At 40.7% G+C, this 15,782-nt stretch overlaps 1 protein-coding gene across 1 annotated transcript; it reads left to right on the top strand.

Annotated features, from left to right (window-relative positions):
- Positions 1–1,813: 1,813 nt before the first annotated feature.
- On the top strand, positions 1,814–14,785 carry LOC308382604 (histone-lysine N-methyltransferase PRDM9-like; the record flags this gene model as incomplete). Its single annotated transcript, XM_080860999.1, has 12 exons — positions 1,814–1,950; positions 2,460–2,493; positions 2,666–2,783; positions 5,022–5,153; positions 5,549–5,802; positions 6,393–6,486; positions 10,115–10,246; positions 10,582–10,853; positions 10,994–11,061; positions 11,385–11,575; positions 12,021–12,728; positions 14,718–14,785. 12 exons carry the CDS (start codon positions 1,814–1,816, stop codon positions 14,783–14,785), a joined length of 2,208 nt encoding a protein of 735 aa, XP_080717125.1.
- Between the last annotated feature and the right edge of the window lie 997 nt (positions 14,786–15,782).

Raw genomic sequence — 15,782 nt, 5'->3', positions numbered from 1 at the left:
TAGCTAAAAATGACCGTTAGCCTGCGGTTAAATGTTAGCCAGCATATCAGAAATCTTAGAGAATGTTAGTTAGCTAATGTTAACTAACTAATGTCAATTAGCTATCTAATACCTGGATTAAATCACACCAGCCTATACTTAACGTGGGTTGTTATATAATGAGAGAAGGTACTGCAGTAATTCAAATCATTAATCGTAATTAGGCTAACTGCCTAACACCTCGTATAACGTTACTTAATGTAAGAAATTGTCATGGTAGCCTAAATCTTTTGGAGGTTTGGTTGTTCTGGCGTTCGTTTTTCCTCACAGGTTATGTTTGTTGGGATAAATAAGTAACGTGAGGCTTCTTTATGTAGCTTTCATCTGAAGCGTTCTCCCGCGCCCGCTTAGTTTTCTGTCACAAGTCGAATTTAAAGTTAGCCAATGTTAGACTGAAAAAAGTCTGAATGTTAGTTATCAAGATAGTGGCCCTGTTAATAAGGTTTTCCTAAACAGCGTGGAAACACAGAGCCTAGTCACTGCTGAAGTCAAACTATGCTTGGTGTTTCTGTCACTTGTACTTTACGATGAGTGGACATGCACATTGTGTGCGCGCTAACGCCTGGTTTCGACCAGCTCCGTGTACATATGCGAGTCAACCGGAAGTCATTCCACAAACCCTAAAGTCAAACATGACTGGACCTTAAGGCTTTTCAAAACGCATGATGAGAATGCGAATGAGGTCCCTGAAATCCTATTTGACTTGCACTGTTGGAGTGCAGTGTTTCCCCTAGGTTTACAGCTTGGGGGGGGGGGGGGGGGGGGGGGGGGACGAAATTAATTATGATGTTCATGTGTTTCTTTTAATGACAGCAGTCAATATTACATCTTACAGTAAGTATGCAACAATCATACTTCAGGATTAGGGGTTAGGATAAGCAGTTTTACTTAAAAAGTAAGTATAATTTTACATGTTTATGGTAAAGGTAACCTTAAATGAGTTACTTTGTGATCTGGCGCTATATCTATAATTTCTTTTTTTTTTTTTTTACTTGAGCTTCCAGGGGGGGCGGGCGGGGCCGTTGGGGGGGCGGGGCGCCACCCTAATATCATTGTAGGCAGGGTGTCCGCGGGGTCTTAAAAAGTCTTAAAAAGTCTAAAATTACACATTTTCCATTTTAGGCCTTAAAAAGTCTAAAATATAGCGATTTTTTTGCACTATATGTCTAAAATTGAGTTGGAGTAATTTAAGACCTACGTTTCAATGCAAAATATCGACCCAAAAAATATTTTTTTTTACGTCCTTTTCCACGCCGTTCTGTTTTTTCTTTTCCTGTAATGGGCGCAGTTATGGTCCGTGTAGTTCTACATGACATGTTGCTGTTAGTGGAACGTAATAAGAAAACTACGGATGTGAAACGGAAATGTACTCTCGTCACTTGCAGTAGCAAGTATTTTGATTCCCTGTGTGCGAGCAAGGCGGGAAGTTATGAAGTAGAAGACAACTAAATGGCAGAAGAAGATGGGGAAATGCAAATTCAATGATAACTGGCTCTCGCGACCGGAATTTTCGGACTGGTTGAAACGCGTTCCCGACGACAGTGAGGCTTACTGCATTCTCTGCAAAAGAACTCTAAAACTCGTCACCCTGGGCATTAAGGCACTGGAATCGCACACAAAGTCAAGTAAGCACCAGGACTCGGCAAATGCGGCGCGACATTCGCATGGTATAGCCCAGTTTTGTTCTGCAGCTAGCATAAATAATAGCTCTACCGGTAGTACTAGTTCTAGTGCTGCGTCCAGCATTCGCGAACAACTGGGCTCATCTGACACTATGGGCAAGGCTGGCAGCAAAATGGCAGAGCTCCTCTCAAAATCCAATGCTCTGAGGAGGGCTGCTAAAGACAAACTCTCCCAGCTTAAGGTTCTGGAGGATGAAATTGCCGCCAAAAGTGCACAGCTTAGAAGCATGTAAAATAATGGATGTATATACAGCCGCGGAAAAAATTAAGAGACCACTTCAAAATTATCAGTTTCCATGCTATTTTGACCAATTGTCATTTTTCTGCAAATAAATGATCTAAATGACAATATTTTTATTTGAAATTTGGTAGGAATGTTGCCAGTAGGTTATAGAATAAAACTAAAATGTACGTTTTACTTTAACACATACCAATAAATAGTAAAACCAGAGAAACTGATAATTTTGAAGTGGTCTCTTAATTTTTTCCGCGGCTGTATGTTTGTTTCATTGACAATAAATGTCAATTGACCGCAGTCTGGCTTTGTTATTTCTTTTTTTTGATACGCCGTGAAGGTCTTAAATTGAACCCATGATGGTCTAAAAAAGTCTAAAATTGCACTTGTTAAAACCTGCAGACACCCTGTGTAGGGGAAACACTGGAGTGGGGTTAAAGGAAATTTTGCTAACATAAAGACCCATTAATGATCAAGTGTTAATGTGTATTTAATTTTTCTAGGTCAAATACCTTTCAGCTTCTCAACTCCTGCAAGGTCTGAGAAACATACCAACCATGAGTTCATCTGATGAGGTCAGTAGAGTTCAGCAATATTCCTACACTTGCTGTTACACTTTCAGCCATCTCTACTATCTGCACCCTGCTTCACACTCACACACACATTCTTTACTGCACCTGTCTCTGAGTTGTGTGTGGTTGCATCCTAGGAGAGTTTCGAGGGCCTCAGAGTGCACTTCACGCAGACCGAGTGGGTGGGGCTGGCCAAATGGGAGAAGGTGCGCTTCAAGAACATGAAGAGGAACCACCTGGCCATGCTGGCCATAGGTAACCATTTCATCACAGTTTCAGTTTTTAACCCTCAGCTGTACTGAGCCTTTGACAAAATTAGATTATTACAGTGCATGAAATGCCCTGTATTGTTATTCCTAGGCTTCTTCTTCTTCTTCTTCTTCTTCTTGTTACCTTTTTCTGCGATTAATTCAGCCCGAACCGCCTAACGTAGAAACTTCATTCAAACTTTGTCGCGTAGGTCTTGTAAACGACACTTATGCTATGTATTTTTTACTTTTCTAAACTTTATACTTTTTAAGATATTAAAGAAAAACGAATATAAATTTCTCCCATTGACTTACATTGGGCCATTATGACATCATAATAGGGTCTTTAAACTGGCTTGCACCTGTGCTTTACTGACAGCTGTGTCAAATCAAAGGAACCTCTACTCTCTCTGTCCCTCTCAATTTAACTGTAACTAGGAACATTAAAACACCATCCATTCTCAATTTTTTTTTCTCTCCATCTCTCCATCTTTCTCTCTCAGTCTACTTTCTCTCACACTCAATCTCTCTTCTTCACTCCATTTTTATCTCCTTTTTTCAATATTTTCACTCTCTTTTTCTCTTTCACTCTTCTCTCCTTCTTCCACTCATCTTTCCTTCTTCCACTCTTCTTTCCTTCTTTCACTTTTCTTTCCTTTCTTCACTCTCCTTTCTTCTTTCCTTCTTTCACTCTTCTTTCCTTTTCTTCTTTCCTTCTTCAACTATTATTTCCTTCTTTCACTCTTCTTTCCTTTCTTCACTCTTCTTTCTTTTCTTCTTCCACTCTTTCCTTTCTTCACTCTTCTTTCTTTTCTCCTTTCCTTCTTTCACTCTTCTTTCCTTCATCCTCTCTTCTCTCCTTTCTTCACTCTTCTATCCTTTCTTCTTTCCTTCTTCCACTCTTCTTTCCTTTCTTATTTCCTTCTTTCACTCTTCTTTCTTTTCTTCTTCCTTTCCTAACTTTTGCATTTCATGCTCTGGTATTTCCTTCAGGAAATGCATTTTCTAGTTCTTGTTACCTTTTTCTGCGATTAATTCAGCCCGAACCGCTTAACGTAGAAACTTCATTCAAACTTTGTCGCGTAGGTCTTGTAAACGACACTTATGCTATGTATTTTTCACTTTTCTAAACTTTATACTTTTTAAGATATTAAAGAAAAACGAATATAAATTTCTCCCATTGACTTACATTGGGCCATTATGACATCATAATAGGGTCTTTAAACTGGCTTGCACCTGTGCTTTACTGACACCTGTGCCAAATCAAAGGAACCTCTTCTCTCTCTGTCCCTCTCAATTTAACTGTAACTAGGAACATTAAGATACCATCCATTCTCTATTTTTTTTTCTCTCCATCTCTCCATCTTTCTCTCTCAGTCAACTTTCTCTCACACTCAATCTCTCTTCTTCACTCCATTTTTATCTCCTTTTTTCAATATTTTCACTCTTTCTTTATCTCTTCATCCAGAGCCACTCTTGTTCACTCTTCTTTCCTTCTTCCACTCTTCTTTCCTTTCTTATTTTCTTCTTCCATTTTTCTTTCCTTCTTCCACTCTTCTTGCCTTTCTTTTTTCCTTCATCCACTCTTCTTTCCTTCTTCCACTTTTCTTTCCTTTCTTCACTCTTCTTTCCTTCTTACACTCTTCTTTCCTTTATTCTTTCCTTCTTTCACTCTTCTTTCTTTTCTTATTTCCTTCTTCCACTCTTCTTTCCTTCCTTCACTCTTCTTTCCTTTCTTCTTTCATTATTTCACTCTTCTTTCTTTTCTTCTTTCCTTCTTCCACTCTTCTTTCCTTTCTTCACTCTTCTTTCTTTTCTTCTTTCCTTCTTCCACTCTTCTTTCCTTTCTTCTTTCCTTCTTTCACTCTTCTTTCTTTTCTTCTTCCTTTCTTAACCTTTGCATTTCATGCACTGGTATTTCCTTCAGGAAATGCATTTTCTAGTTTTGGGAGGTGTTTCACTAACAACAAAACAATAACATTAATTATATCCTTATCATAATACTGTAATGTTTTTTAGAAAAGCCTCTGCCAAATAATTTGACTAAATTATCTGTTATCAGTGGTAGTCTCTGTATTTTGCCAAAAAGTTAATTTCGAGCCCTGGTTGTCTGTATTTGGCCAATGTACACTATGATTATGAGTTGTAAACCACACGTCATACAGTATCTGTCTGTCTCTTTGCCTTGACCTGTCTGCTTTCCTGCCTACCTCTTGGCTTTCTTTCCTGTCATTCCCCCCGTCAGGTCTGTCCTCCACTCCTCCAACCTTCATGAGGCAGGGCCGGGCCAGAAGGGAGGCCATGGCGAGAGCACCCACTGCTGACAGCACAGACTCAGAAGAAGAGTGGACACCCAGTTTGGAGAGGAGACCTCCAGGTCAGCATACAGCAAAAGATTTGAAATCATCTTACCAGACAGAGGAATGAGAAATGCTCATCATGTTCAATCCAACATCATACAGTTGATTGACAGCTCTCTTAAACTGTTTTGACACAGCCTGAACATTATGACCATCATGAAAGGGAAATTATTGCAGGACTGTTATATAAGACTGCTTTTCGCTAGGTGCACCTTAGAAACTGGGAACTGAGTGTACAATACACAAAGGTTATAGAATAATTAACGGTACATATGAACCTCTATGCACATGGGGTGCTCAGGTTATTTTTACGTTGTTGCCGCCTCTGAAATGTTTTTTTATTATTATAAGATTGGAGAAAAGAGTACACATAGAAAAAGATGAAGACCTCAACTGATTCTGTCTTCTTCAGCCTCTCGTGCCTTTAGAGCTCCCGTCAGAACCCCAGCTGAGTCCAGAGTCGGCTCCTTGAGGCGCACCCAGCCCCCAGCTCCTGCCCTGCCATCTCAGGTGAACACCCAGCCCCCAGCTCCTGCCCTGCCATCTCAGGTGAACACCCAGCCCCCAGCTCCTGCCCTGCCGTCTCAGGTGAACACCCAGCCCCCAGCTCCTGCCCTGCCATCTCAGGTGAACACCCAGCCCCCAGCTCCTGCCCTGCCGTCTCGGGTGAACAGCTAACTCAAACTATTTATTTTAGTGTTTGAGCTACTCATCGTTCCTGCAGATCCTTAAAACTGAAAATGTGAGGTGTGCTCTCCAGGAGCGGAGAACAAAGAGATTCTGATGTGACTTTTGTCCAGTTCAGTTGGGGGTTAAAGTGGCATCAGATTACAGGAGGAGAGGCAGACAGTTTACATAGGTTCCAGATGAAACCATACGTCCTGATTCAATACACAATGGACGAATTTCAGGTGAAACTGTCCCACAGAACTGGCAATACAAACAGAGGAGAACAAACAGGTGTTGTAAAACACACGTGTACACACACACACTCACCAAAACACACACACAAACAGAACAGGAGATCCTGTTCCTTAGCGACAGAACCATAGAGATAGAGGAGAGCAAACCGGTCTCATAAACACACACTATAGAATAGACACAGCAGTTTCAACCTATCAGCAGCAACGCTCAGTGTCCTCAGGCCTTACAGTAAAACACACTAACACGCACATACAGAACATATTCATAAACGGGACAGAACTCATGTTTGCTGATCAAACTTTCAGACAGAACTCGCTCCTGTTCCTCCTCAGGTCCCAGACTCAAACCAGGGTGGACAGAGAGACGGCGTTGAGAGAGTGGATGGACAGGGAGGGAGAGAGCAAGACCTGACAGCAAAGAGACCTGGTGAGAGGGTCAGAGGGAGACACACACTCATGCACGCACACACACACACTCACACACTCACAGCATAGGCAGGGTGGGAAATTGACATAATTTTTCTGGGGCAATTTTTGCCCCCACTTACTGAAATCCAGGGGCATTTAACAAAAAATTGGGGGCACTTTTAGAAACTTGTGAAATAACATTTAAAGCAGCAATATGGAGTTATGTTCCCAAACTAATAAGCTAACTACCTAAAAGGCATGCAAAAGCCTTGCAAACGCCACCAACAGCCCAGCTGACATTGATAGAAGCTTGCCAACACACTTACTGGTGTTTTTTGGCAGTTTAGCTGGCAATGTTATGCGTGTAAAAGCTTTCCATTTTTGCAGGGTGTACCAGCCCGTTACACAGAACTATAGGGCATATCTTGGATGGCTAGTGGGGAAGACAAAGGTGTTTATCTGGCCTTCACATGACCACATACTATCAAAATGAATTTGAGGATGGTACCTAAACTAGTTGCCTATGAAACCATATCCCAAAAAGTGTCAAATTGTTGCATAGTGTTACTTTAACCTTTGTTCAAAAAATAATAAACACACTTAGGCTTACAGTATATGAGCCATTGTCATCAAATGGCAATGATAAGACTATTAGGCAGTAGCCTACAAATCTAAATGTTTTCTTAGATTTTTTTTGAACAAAAACCAAACAGAAAACATATGATTAGACAATCATATTCAATTTCATTCTTATTTCTTTGTGGTTATTTATTGTTACTATAACATTATTTTAAACAACTATAACAATAGTTTTTTCTTTCTTTTTTATAATAATAATTTATTATATTTATGGATTTTGTGTCAACTTTAATCATGTTGTAGCCTACCATAGTAGGCCTACAGGAAATACAGATGGGACTAGTTAGCTAGCTTGCAAGCATGCATTTGTAGCTAACGCACTATCAGAGCTATCTAACGTTAGCTAACTAACATTAAACTAGCTAAACCGAATTTGATAATTTCTAAAAATTATTATTACTAGTTATCATTCACCATAGGCGATTGCATTTTGCCTGGCGCCTTGTGACGAAAGGCCATGTATTTCTTTATGTTTTCGCTACCCTTGATGAAGTCAGAAGAAGAATTTGCCTGTGCTGGATTGACAACGACTTGGGCAACTCGTTGTCCACAAGCCCGACATGCCTTGGAAAAAAATTGTGTCTTTTTCTCGTCGTCGTCATATGGTCGTCACACTCCACCCCAAGCCAATATAGCTTCCATTTTTCGACAGTGGCTGGGTGTGTGAATTTGCTCTTTTAGAACCTGAGACTTATGGAAGTTTATTAGACTCTTTATTCAAATGGCAATGCATTTGTCAAATGGCAATTCAATGTGCAAAGTGACAATGCAATCCGCAATTCAGTTTGTATTATTTTGAATAAAAATTTGAATGAACGCTTATTGCATTGCATTTCATATTGACACGGTTTTTTCGTCTCTTTATTCAAATGAAAATGCATTTGTCAAATGGCAATTCAATGCGCAAAGTGACAATGCAATCCGCAATTCAAATGGAAAAGCAGTTTTCAAATGGCAATTCAATGTGCAAATGACAATACAATCCGCAATCCAGTTTGTATTATTTTGAATAACAATTTGAATGAGCGCTTATTGCATTACATTTCATAGTATATTGCATTAGCATTTACTTGTCATCGCGCTCTTTCTGTTGCAAAATTCAAATGAAAATGCAATCTGTCAGTCGCCCCATCAAGGCGGGTCCCTACCCCTATTAGGCGTATTAAGTCACGTGACCAATATCCATGACAACAACCTTTGCCGGCCATGTTGGGGTCCATGTACGGCACTGTTTTGCAGTGTTTTATACCGCTATTCTCAAGAAGCTCTTATTTTCTCTTCTCTTCTCTTCTCTTCAAGTCTAACTCCACGTTTCCATTGGGACGAATTATCGGCAGGCGGTATTTCGCCTAGGGGTCGTGGTCAGAAAAAAAACATGTTTGGCCGCATGTAGCGAGTGTCAAGTAGCAAGCTCGGCTGCAGTGCAGCGCTTATAGCATTTTAGCAGCTATCTTCTACATTGATCTCCAATTAAAGTTTTAGCAGCAAGCTAACCATAACGGTCGAGAGCTTAATTTAAGACCTACAATATTCTGTTTGCCCTGACAGTGTTCGTATAGTATATTAACAACAAACCGAATCGATGTAGACTTATAAAAGTTGTGTAAACACCTTAATTCACATACAAATATTTCCAGTTTTAAGAGACTCCCGAGAGCCAGGATTAGCAGCTATCTTCTACATTAAAGCGTTAGAACCCAGCTTGTACGGTCTTCGGCAGTTCCTCTACGATACATTTTTCTAAAGAACAACTTATTGTTTTGAACTGTTGTATTATATTGTTTTGCACTGTTGTATTGTTTTGTGTTATGCTGTATATTTTGAGGAATATGTGTAAGCACAGTGACACTTGACTTCCCCGCAACCTTGACCACAGCAGTCACAACTATTCCATTTGAATAAAGAGTCGAAAAGACCGTGTCAATATGAAATGCAATGCAATAAGCGTTCATTCAAATTTTTATTCAAAATAATACAAACTGAATTGCGGATTGCATTGTCATTTGCACATTGAATTGCCATTTGACAAATGCATTTTCATCTGAATAAAGAGTCGAAAAAACCGTGTCAATATGAAATGCAATGCAATAAGCGTTCATTCAAATTTGTATTCAAAATCATACAAACTGAATTGCGGATTGCATTGTCATTTGCACATTGAATTGCCATTTGACAACTGGTTTGCCATTTGAATTGCGGATTGCATTGTCACTTTGCACATTGAATTGCCATTTGACAAATGCATTTCCATTTGAATAAAGAGTCTAATAAACTTCCATAGAGACTGTGACAGTCTGTGTTTGCTGATCCTCGTTCCTCCTCACTCTCGCATTCACAGGTCTGGTTAAGAAGCGCTCCAAATAGTTTTTGTTAGAATGTTCGGTTCTTCACGCAACAATCAGTTAAGGCAAAAATCTAAACATTTTATTGCAACTGGACCAGGTCATATTAAGCTACGATGTTTTTGACAAGTTCATTACATTATAATTACAGAAAATTATGGGGGCATTTTTTGCCCCTCTCCTAGTCATTTTGGGGGCAAAAGAATATTTCTTGGGGGCAGTTTTGCCCTTTGCCCTCGTGTATTTCCGACGCTGAGCATAGGTCAGTATTTGGATATAAAATATCAGTATTTGCAGAAAAAGGCATATCACAGCTTACTTTATGAACAGTAAGGGCAAACAGCAAATTGGTTTCACAAGAATGTTTTGTGTGTGTGTGTTTGTCAAATAGTGATACAGCAGAAAGACCAGTTTGCTTGGAGGCAGTCTGTGCAACAGATTAATGTCACACACACAAAAATAGAAATACACAAACACACACTCACACTCACACACACATGTATACTGAATGGCAGATCTACATGAAGATACATAAAGCAGTTATATCAAAGAGGGGAGATTACTTAAAGTTTGCCTTATGAAGAGTAAAGGAAAGCAACAAATCATTTTAAGTTTGTTTTCTTTTATGCATTGTGTTTGTCTTTTTGTTGTATGTGTGTGTGTCAGGACTGTCAAAGAGAGAGTGGTTGAAACAGAAGAATGGCCAGTTGAACAGCTACAAGCGTGGAGGCAGCCTGCGCAGCACACCCAGAGTGAGCTACACAGAGGAATTGGTGCCCAAAGATGAAGATTACCTCTGTGAGTTACTCTTACTGCTACCTTTCTACTTGACACAATCTCTCTCTCTCTATCTCTCTTTTCAATCACTGGTGTAAGTGCAGTAATACCACTGAATTTCAAAGGTATAATTGTTCATTGACTCGCAAATTTTGCGAATATATATGTCCTCGTATCTCCTCTTAACTTCACCACTCTAAAGGTTGATCTGCTGATGACTTTATACCGTTTTCAGCCATTTTAAATGGATGTTTTACAGTAACTGGTTATAGAGATTTACAAGAGAATGATTGTACATCTTTAGGTTGCATCATCATAGCAGTAAATTATCTCTGATTCGTTTCTTTTCTCTGCAGACTGTGAGGACTGTGAGTCTTTCTACATTGATGAGTGTGGGGTCCATGGTCCCCCTAACTTCATCCCCGACACCCCAGCTCCTGTAGGGGTCCCAGACCGAGCCAGACTCACCCTGCCAACTGGACTGGTGGTCAGAGAGTCCAACATCCCAAACGCTGGTCTGGGGGTCTTCAACCAGGGCCAGACAGTGCCCAAAATGGCACATTTTGGCCCCTATGGGGGAGAGGTGATGGACAGGGACGAGGCCATAGAGAGCGGATACTCCTGGGTGGTGAGTAATCAAATGGTGTTTTTAAAAAATAAATGTTTCCAGTCTGAAAAACGTATTCCAAAAAAAAAAAAATTCTGTTTAAAATGTTGAACTCCTCTGTACTGAAACAGGTGATCGTGTTTGATTCAATGTTTCCACAGACATACAAGAGCCGACATGCAGATGAGTACATAGACGCAAAGAGAGAAACTCACTCCAACTGGATGAGGTTACTTCCTTCTTTATTTTCTTTAAAGCTGGCCGCTCAGTGCTTGTCTCAATAGTAAAACCTTACACAATTCCAGCCAATCAACACGTTGATTCAGGGCACATTGGCTGTTGAGCTGAAATATCAGCAACCTTTCGCCAAGTTGCAGACTACACCTTTAAACATGTCTCTGTCTTTTCTGCTGTTTTTGTTGGTGTCTTCTGTTCTGTCACTGATTTAAGTCACGTATTTCACACCCAGCTTTATATTTATATTAAAGTTGTAGAACTAGTATTTACTCTTATCTCTTCTGTGTCTTTTTCAATCTCTGGTTTCTCCATCAGGTATGTGAACTGCGCTCGTGACGATGAGGAGCAGAACCTGGTGGCGTTTCAGTACAGAGGGGGGATTGTGTATCGCTGCTGTAAACCCATCGCCCCTGGAGAGGAGCTTCTGGTCTGGTATGGAGAGGACTACGCCAGAGACCTGGGCATCACCTTCGACTACCTGTGGGACATCAAGAGTAGAGCCAAAGGTACATCACAATGTTACACCTTAAATACATGTCTGTTTAAAGGTTGCAGCAACCGTCTCTGCTCCACCTGCTTTAAACTAAATCTGCCATCTAGCCCAACCTCATCAAGTGAGATCACACCGCCCTCATTAGATCACTACGCCCTCATTAGATCACACCGCCCTCGTTAGAACAGAAAGGGTTGGACGACTAAACAACAATGTCAGCTTCACCTTTTGTGAAATAACTTGAATATAAAAGTATATTAAAGAGCATTTCTGCATCACAGACCTGAATCACTGATGAGTGGATATAAGATTAAGAGAATATTGAAATGATGAGAGTAAAAAATGTTGGAAAAGAAATGGTTAAAATGTACATATGAACTTTTATGTAAAAAGTTAACATCCAACATGTTTCTTTGCCTGAACCTAAATGTCATCTTTCTCTTTATTCTTTCTGTCAGAGGTGTCGGTGTCTCAGGTGTTCTCGTGCTCCTTGTGTCCGTTTTCCTACACGGCTCAAATCTACCTCCACAAGCACATCAAGAGGTGCCACACGGACGAGTACGTGAGACTGCTGAGGTCTGGAGAGATCAGAGCAGAGACTTTGGCACCTTCCAGAAGCAGTGACCAACACACACAAAAACATTTAACTGTGCCGTCCAGATCAACATTCAGTAAAGTCGCCCCTAACCCCTCTTCACAACAGGAAGGAGCGAATAACAAGAGAAGTCACCACTGCACTCAGTGTGGCAAGAGCTTTACTGTTGGGAGAGATCTCAGAGTACATCAGCTCATTCACACAGGAGAGAGGCCGTACCACTGCACTCAGTGTGGCAAGAGCTTTACTCAAGAGGGAAATCTCAAACAACACCAGCGCATTCACACAGGAGAGAGGCCGTACCACTGCACTCAGTGTGGCAAGAGCTTTACTCGAGAGCAGCATCTCAAAACACACCAGCTCATTCACACAGGAGAGAGGCCGTACCACTGCACTCAGTGTGGCAAGAGCTTTACTCAAGAGGGAGATCTCAAACGACACCAGCGCTTTCACACAGGAGAGAGGCCGTACCACTGCACTCAGTGTGGCAAGAGCTTTACTCAAGAGCAGAGTCTCAAACGACATCATCGCATTCACACAGGAGAGAGGCCGTACCACTGCACTCAGTGTGGCAAGAGCTTTATTCAAGAGCAGCATCTCAAAACACACCAGCTCATTCACACAGGAGAGAGGCCGTACCACTGCACTCAGTGTGGCAAGAGCTTTACTCAAGAGGGAAATCTCAAACTACACCAGCGCACACACTCAGGGGAGAGGCCGTACCACTGCACTCAGTGTGGCAAGAGCTTCACTTTTACGAGTCATTTAAAGACACACCGGTGCACTCACACGAAAGAGCCCTAACCATGCGCTTTGTGAAACAAGAACTTCATCTCATTGCAGGAAGAACTGCAATGGTAAAGATTCATTTTTATTGCTGTTTAATTATTTGCAAATTCAAGAGTATATAGTTTAGTGACATAGTGCTAGTTAGAGCATTACTTTATTACTGTAACTTTTTTAACTTTAATATTTAAAATGTAATATAAGTATTGGCTATAAGTATAGCAGTGTAACTTTGTTTACTATGACCAAGTTAAACTTTCTTTAATGATCAATCTCTTAAATGCTCTAAGGCTGTATTATAATGTAATAGCATGTATTTTGTGTATTTATTGTAAATATTCACTTATAAGTTTGGCTTTTTTAAATACATTTTTTAAATCTTTAAATTAATAAATGAAATAATTTCATGTTCAAGTTCATGTAATCATATTTAAACTATGCTCATGAAACACAGTTTAGTGTAAATATTTCTGTGTGCATTTTTGTGTATACAAACCAACCTCTGTACAGCAAAGCAGGGATTGTGTAGCTGTAGTAATGTATCACATTTAAACTACACAGCCAGGCCTCCTAGTGATGAACTATCTGAATGCTCCATACTGGATTTAGAATATCAATTATATCAGTGTGTGTAGTAACTGTGTTTAAGAGCTTTAACTGTGATATATCAATGACCATCTAATAAATGATCTGTCTCACTGATGTGTAGTCTCATGAATCATGTAACTGGGTGATTAAGAATAGCATGTCTAGTAACAAGCAGTAACCAGCAGCTGCCTGGTAACCCATAGCAACCAGCAGTATATGGAATGGTGACGTGTGACATCACTACCAGAACCTGATTATTGAAACATTAGCAGGTAAACATTATTAGAGGATTAATGACCAGCCAGCATTGCCTCAAAGATCAAATCTTGCAGCCAGGCAAAGATTTCTAGAATTAGTTTTTTCTTGTGTAGTTTTTTGTTATTTTGTAAACAACATGCCAGGATGTTTATTAACAAATTGATTATTGAGTATTGATCTGTGGCAAGCTTCTGAAATTTTTTTTTTTTTTTTTTTTAAATAGAGGACTGATAACATTTAAATGTACTAACTTTGGAGATAGCATGCAGCAACGCAACTTATACATCCTCATCAGTATGTGAGTTTTCTGGGTATCAAGCCAATGATCTCAGTGTTGTTAGCGCCTCCAATCTGGACTATAGCTACACACACACACACACACACACATGATCTCAGTGGTGTTAGCACCTTGCCCTATTAGTGACTAGTTCTACATCTCCCTCCATGTCTCTCCCTCCGACACACACTAAGCTGACTGTCACAAACACACACAACCACATGTAGATAAGCAGCACTTCAAACATATGGACATGCATGCACACACATCTGCACCATGTTCTAGTCTCAGGATACCCTTGGTGCAGTCACTATCACACACAGACACACAGACACACACACACACACACACACACACTCACATCTGCACCATGTTCTAAGTCTCAGGAGACCCTTGGTGCAGTCACACACACACTCACACAGACACACACATCTGAGAAACATATCTGCATATTACTGAGAAACAGAGTCAACAACGCTACATCATACCCTCTGAGCCTCAACACTGGTGCGCTGCAAGGCTGTGTGCTGTCTCCTCTTCTGTTCTCCATCTCCTCTTCTGTTCTCTGTGTGCTATCTCCTCTTCTGTTCTCCATCTACACCAATGACCTGAGATCTCACCACCACTCTGTCAAGATGCTCAAATATGCAGATGACACCACCATCATCGGTCTAATCAGAGATGAGGATGAGTCTCAGTACAACAAGGAGGTGAACTGAGCTGTAGACTGGTGTAGCAAGAACAAGCTCCATCTTAACGCCTCAAAAACTAAGGAAATAGTTGCAAACTTGAGAAGGAGGCCTAACACCAAAGCCTTAGTTAATATATTTGACCACTAGTCCATAACCCTTATAGACTACTTTTACATGTCTCAGCTCTTACATCAGCTACACCACCCACCTTATCAAAAAAGCCCAACAAAGACTGTATTTCCTCAAACAACTGAAAAAGTTTCATGTCAACAAACACCTTTTGGTGCTCTTCTATAAAGCCATCATGGAAGGTGTCATTACCGCATCAATATCTGTCTGGTATGGAAATCCTGACAGTCGCACAAAGATGAAACTGGAGAGAGTGGTCACCATAGCCTCCAACATTATTGGTTGTAACCTTCCATCAGTCCTTTCCTTGTAAGCTGAGCGTAGCTTAAATAGTGCAAAGAACATAATCAGAGACTCCTCCCATCCAGGCAATGACTGTTTTGAACTTCTGCCTTCTGGAAAGCGCTACAGATCTATGCGAGCTGGAACGACACGCCTCAATAACAGCTTCTTCCCCCCTTTACTTGATTTTTTTCCTTTCCCCATCCCCCCCTCCTTACTGGACTGAGCTACCTATGAAAAAATAATACCACCAACATTGTTGTGTGGCAACAACGTTTTTATCTATCTATCCATCTATCTATCCATGTTCTTAGTCTCAGGATACCCTTGGTGCAGTCACTATCACCCACACACACACACACACACACACACACACACACGCACGCACGCACGCACGCACGCACGCACGCACGCACGCACGCACGCACACACACACACACACACACACACACACACACACACACACACACATCTGCACCATGTTCTGCACCAAGTCTCAGCAGACCCTAGGTGCAGATCCAGATCAATATGCACTATAATATACCCGCCAATCAATACATATGGACAAGCATTGACCTCAAAACAGAGGTCATATGTTGTTTACACATAAATC

The sequence above is a fragment of the Sprattus sprattus genome (genome assembly GCF_963457725.1).
Source record: "Sprattus sprattus genome assembly, contig: scaffold_73, whole genome shotgun sequence".
In the NCBI taxonomy this organism is placed as follows: Eukaryota; Metazoa; Chordata; class Actinopteri; order Clupeiformes; family Clupeidae; genus Sprattus; species Sprattus sprattus.
The sequence above is the reverse complement of the archived record's forward strand: the minus strand, read 5'-3'. Positions and strand labels throughout refer to the sequence as shown.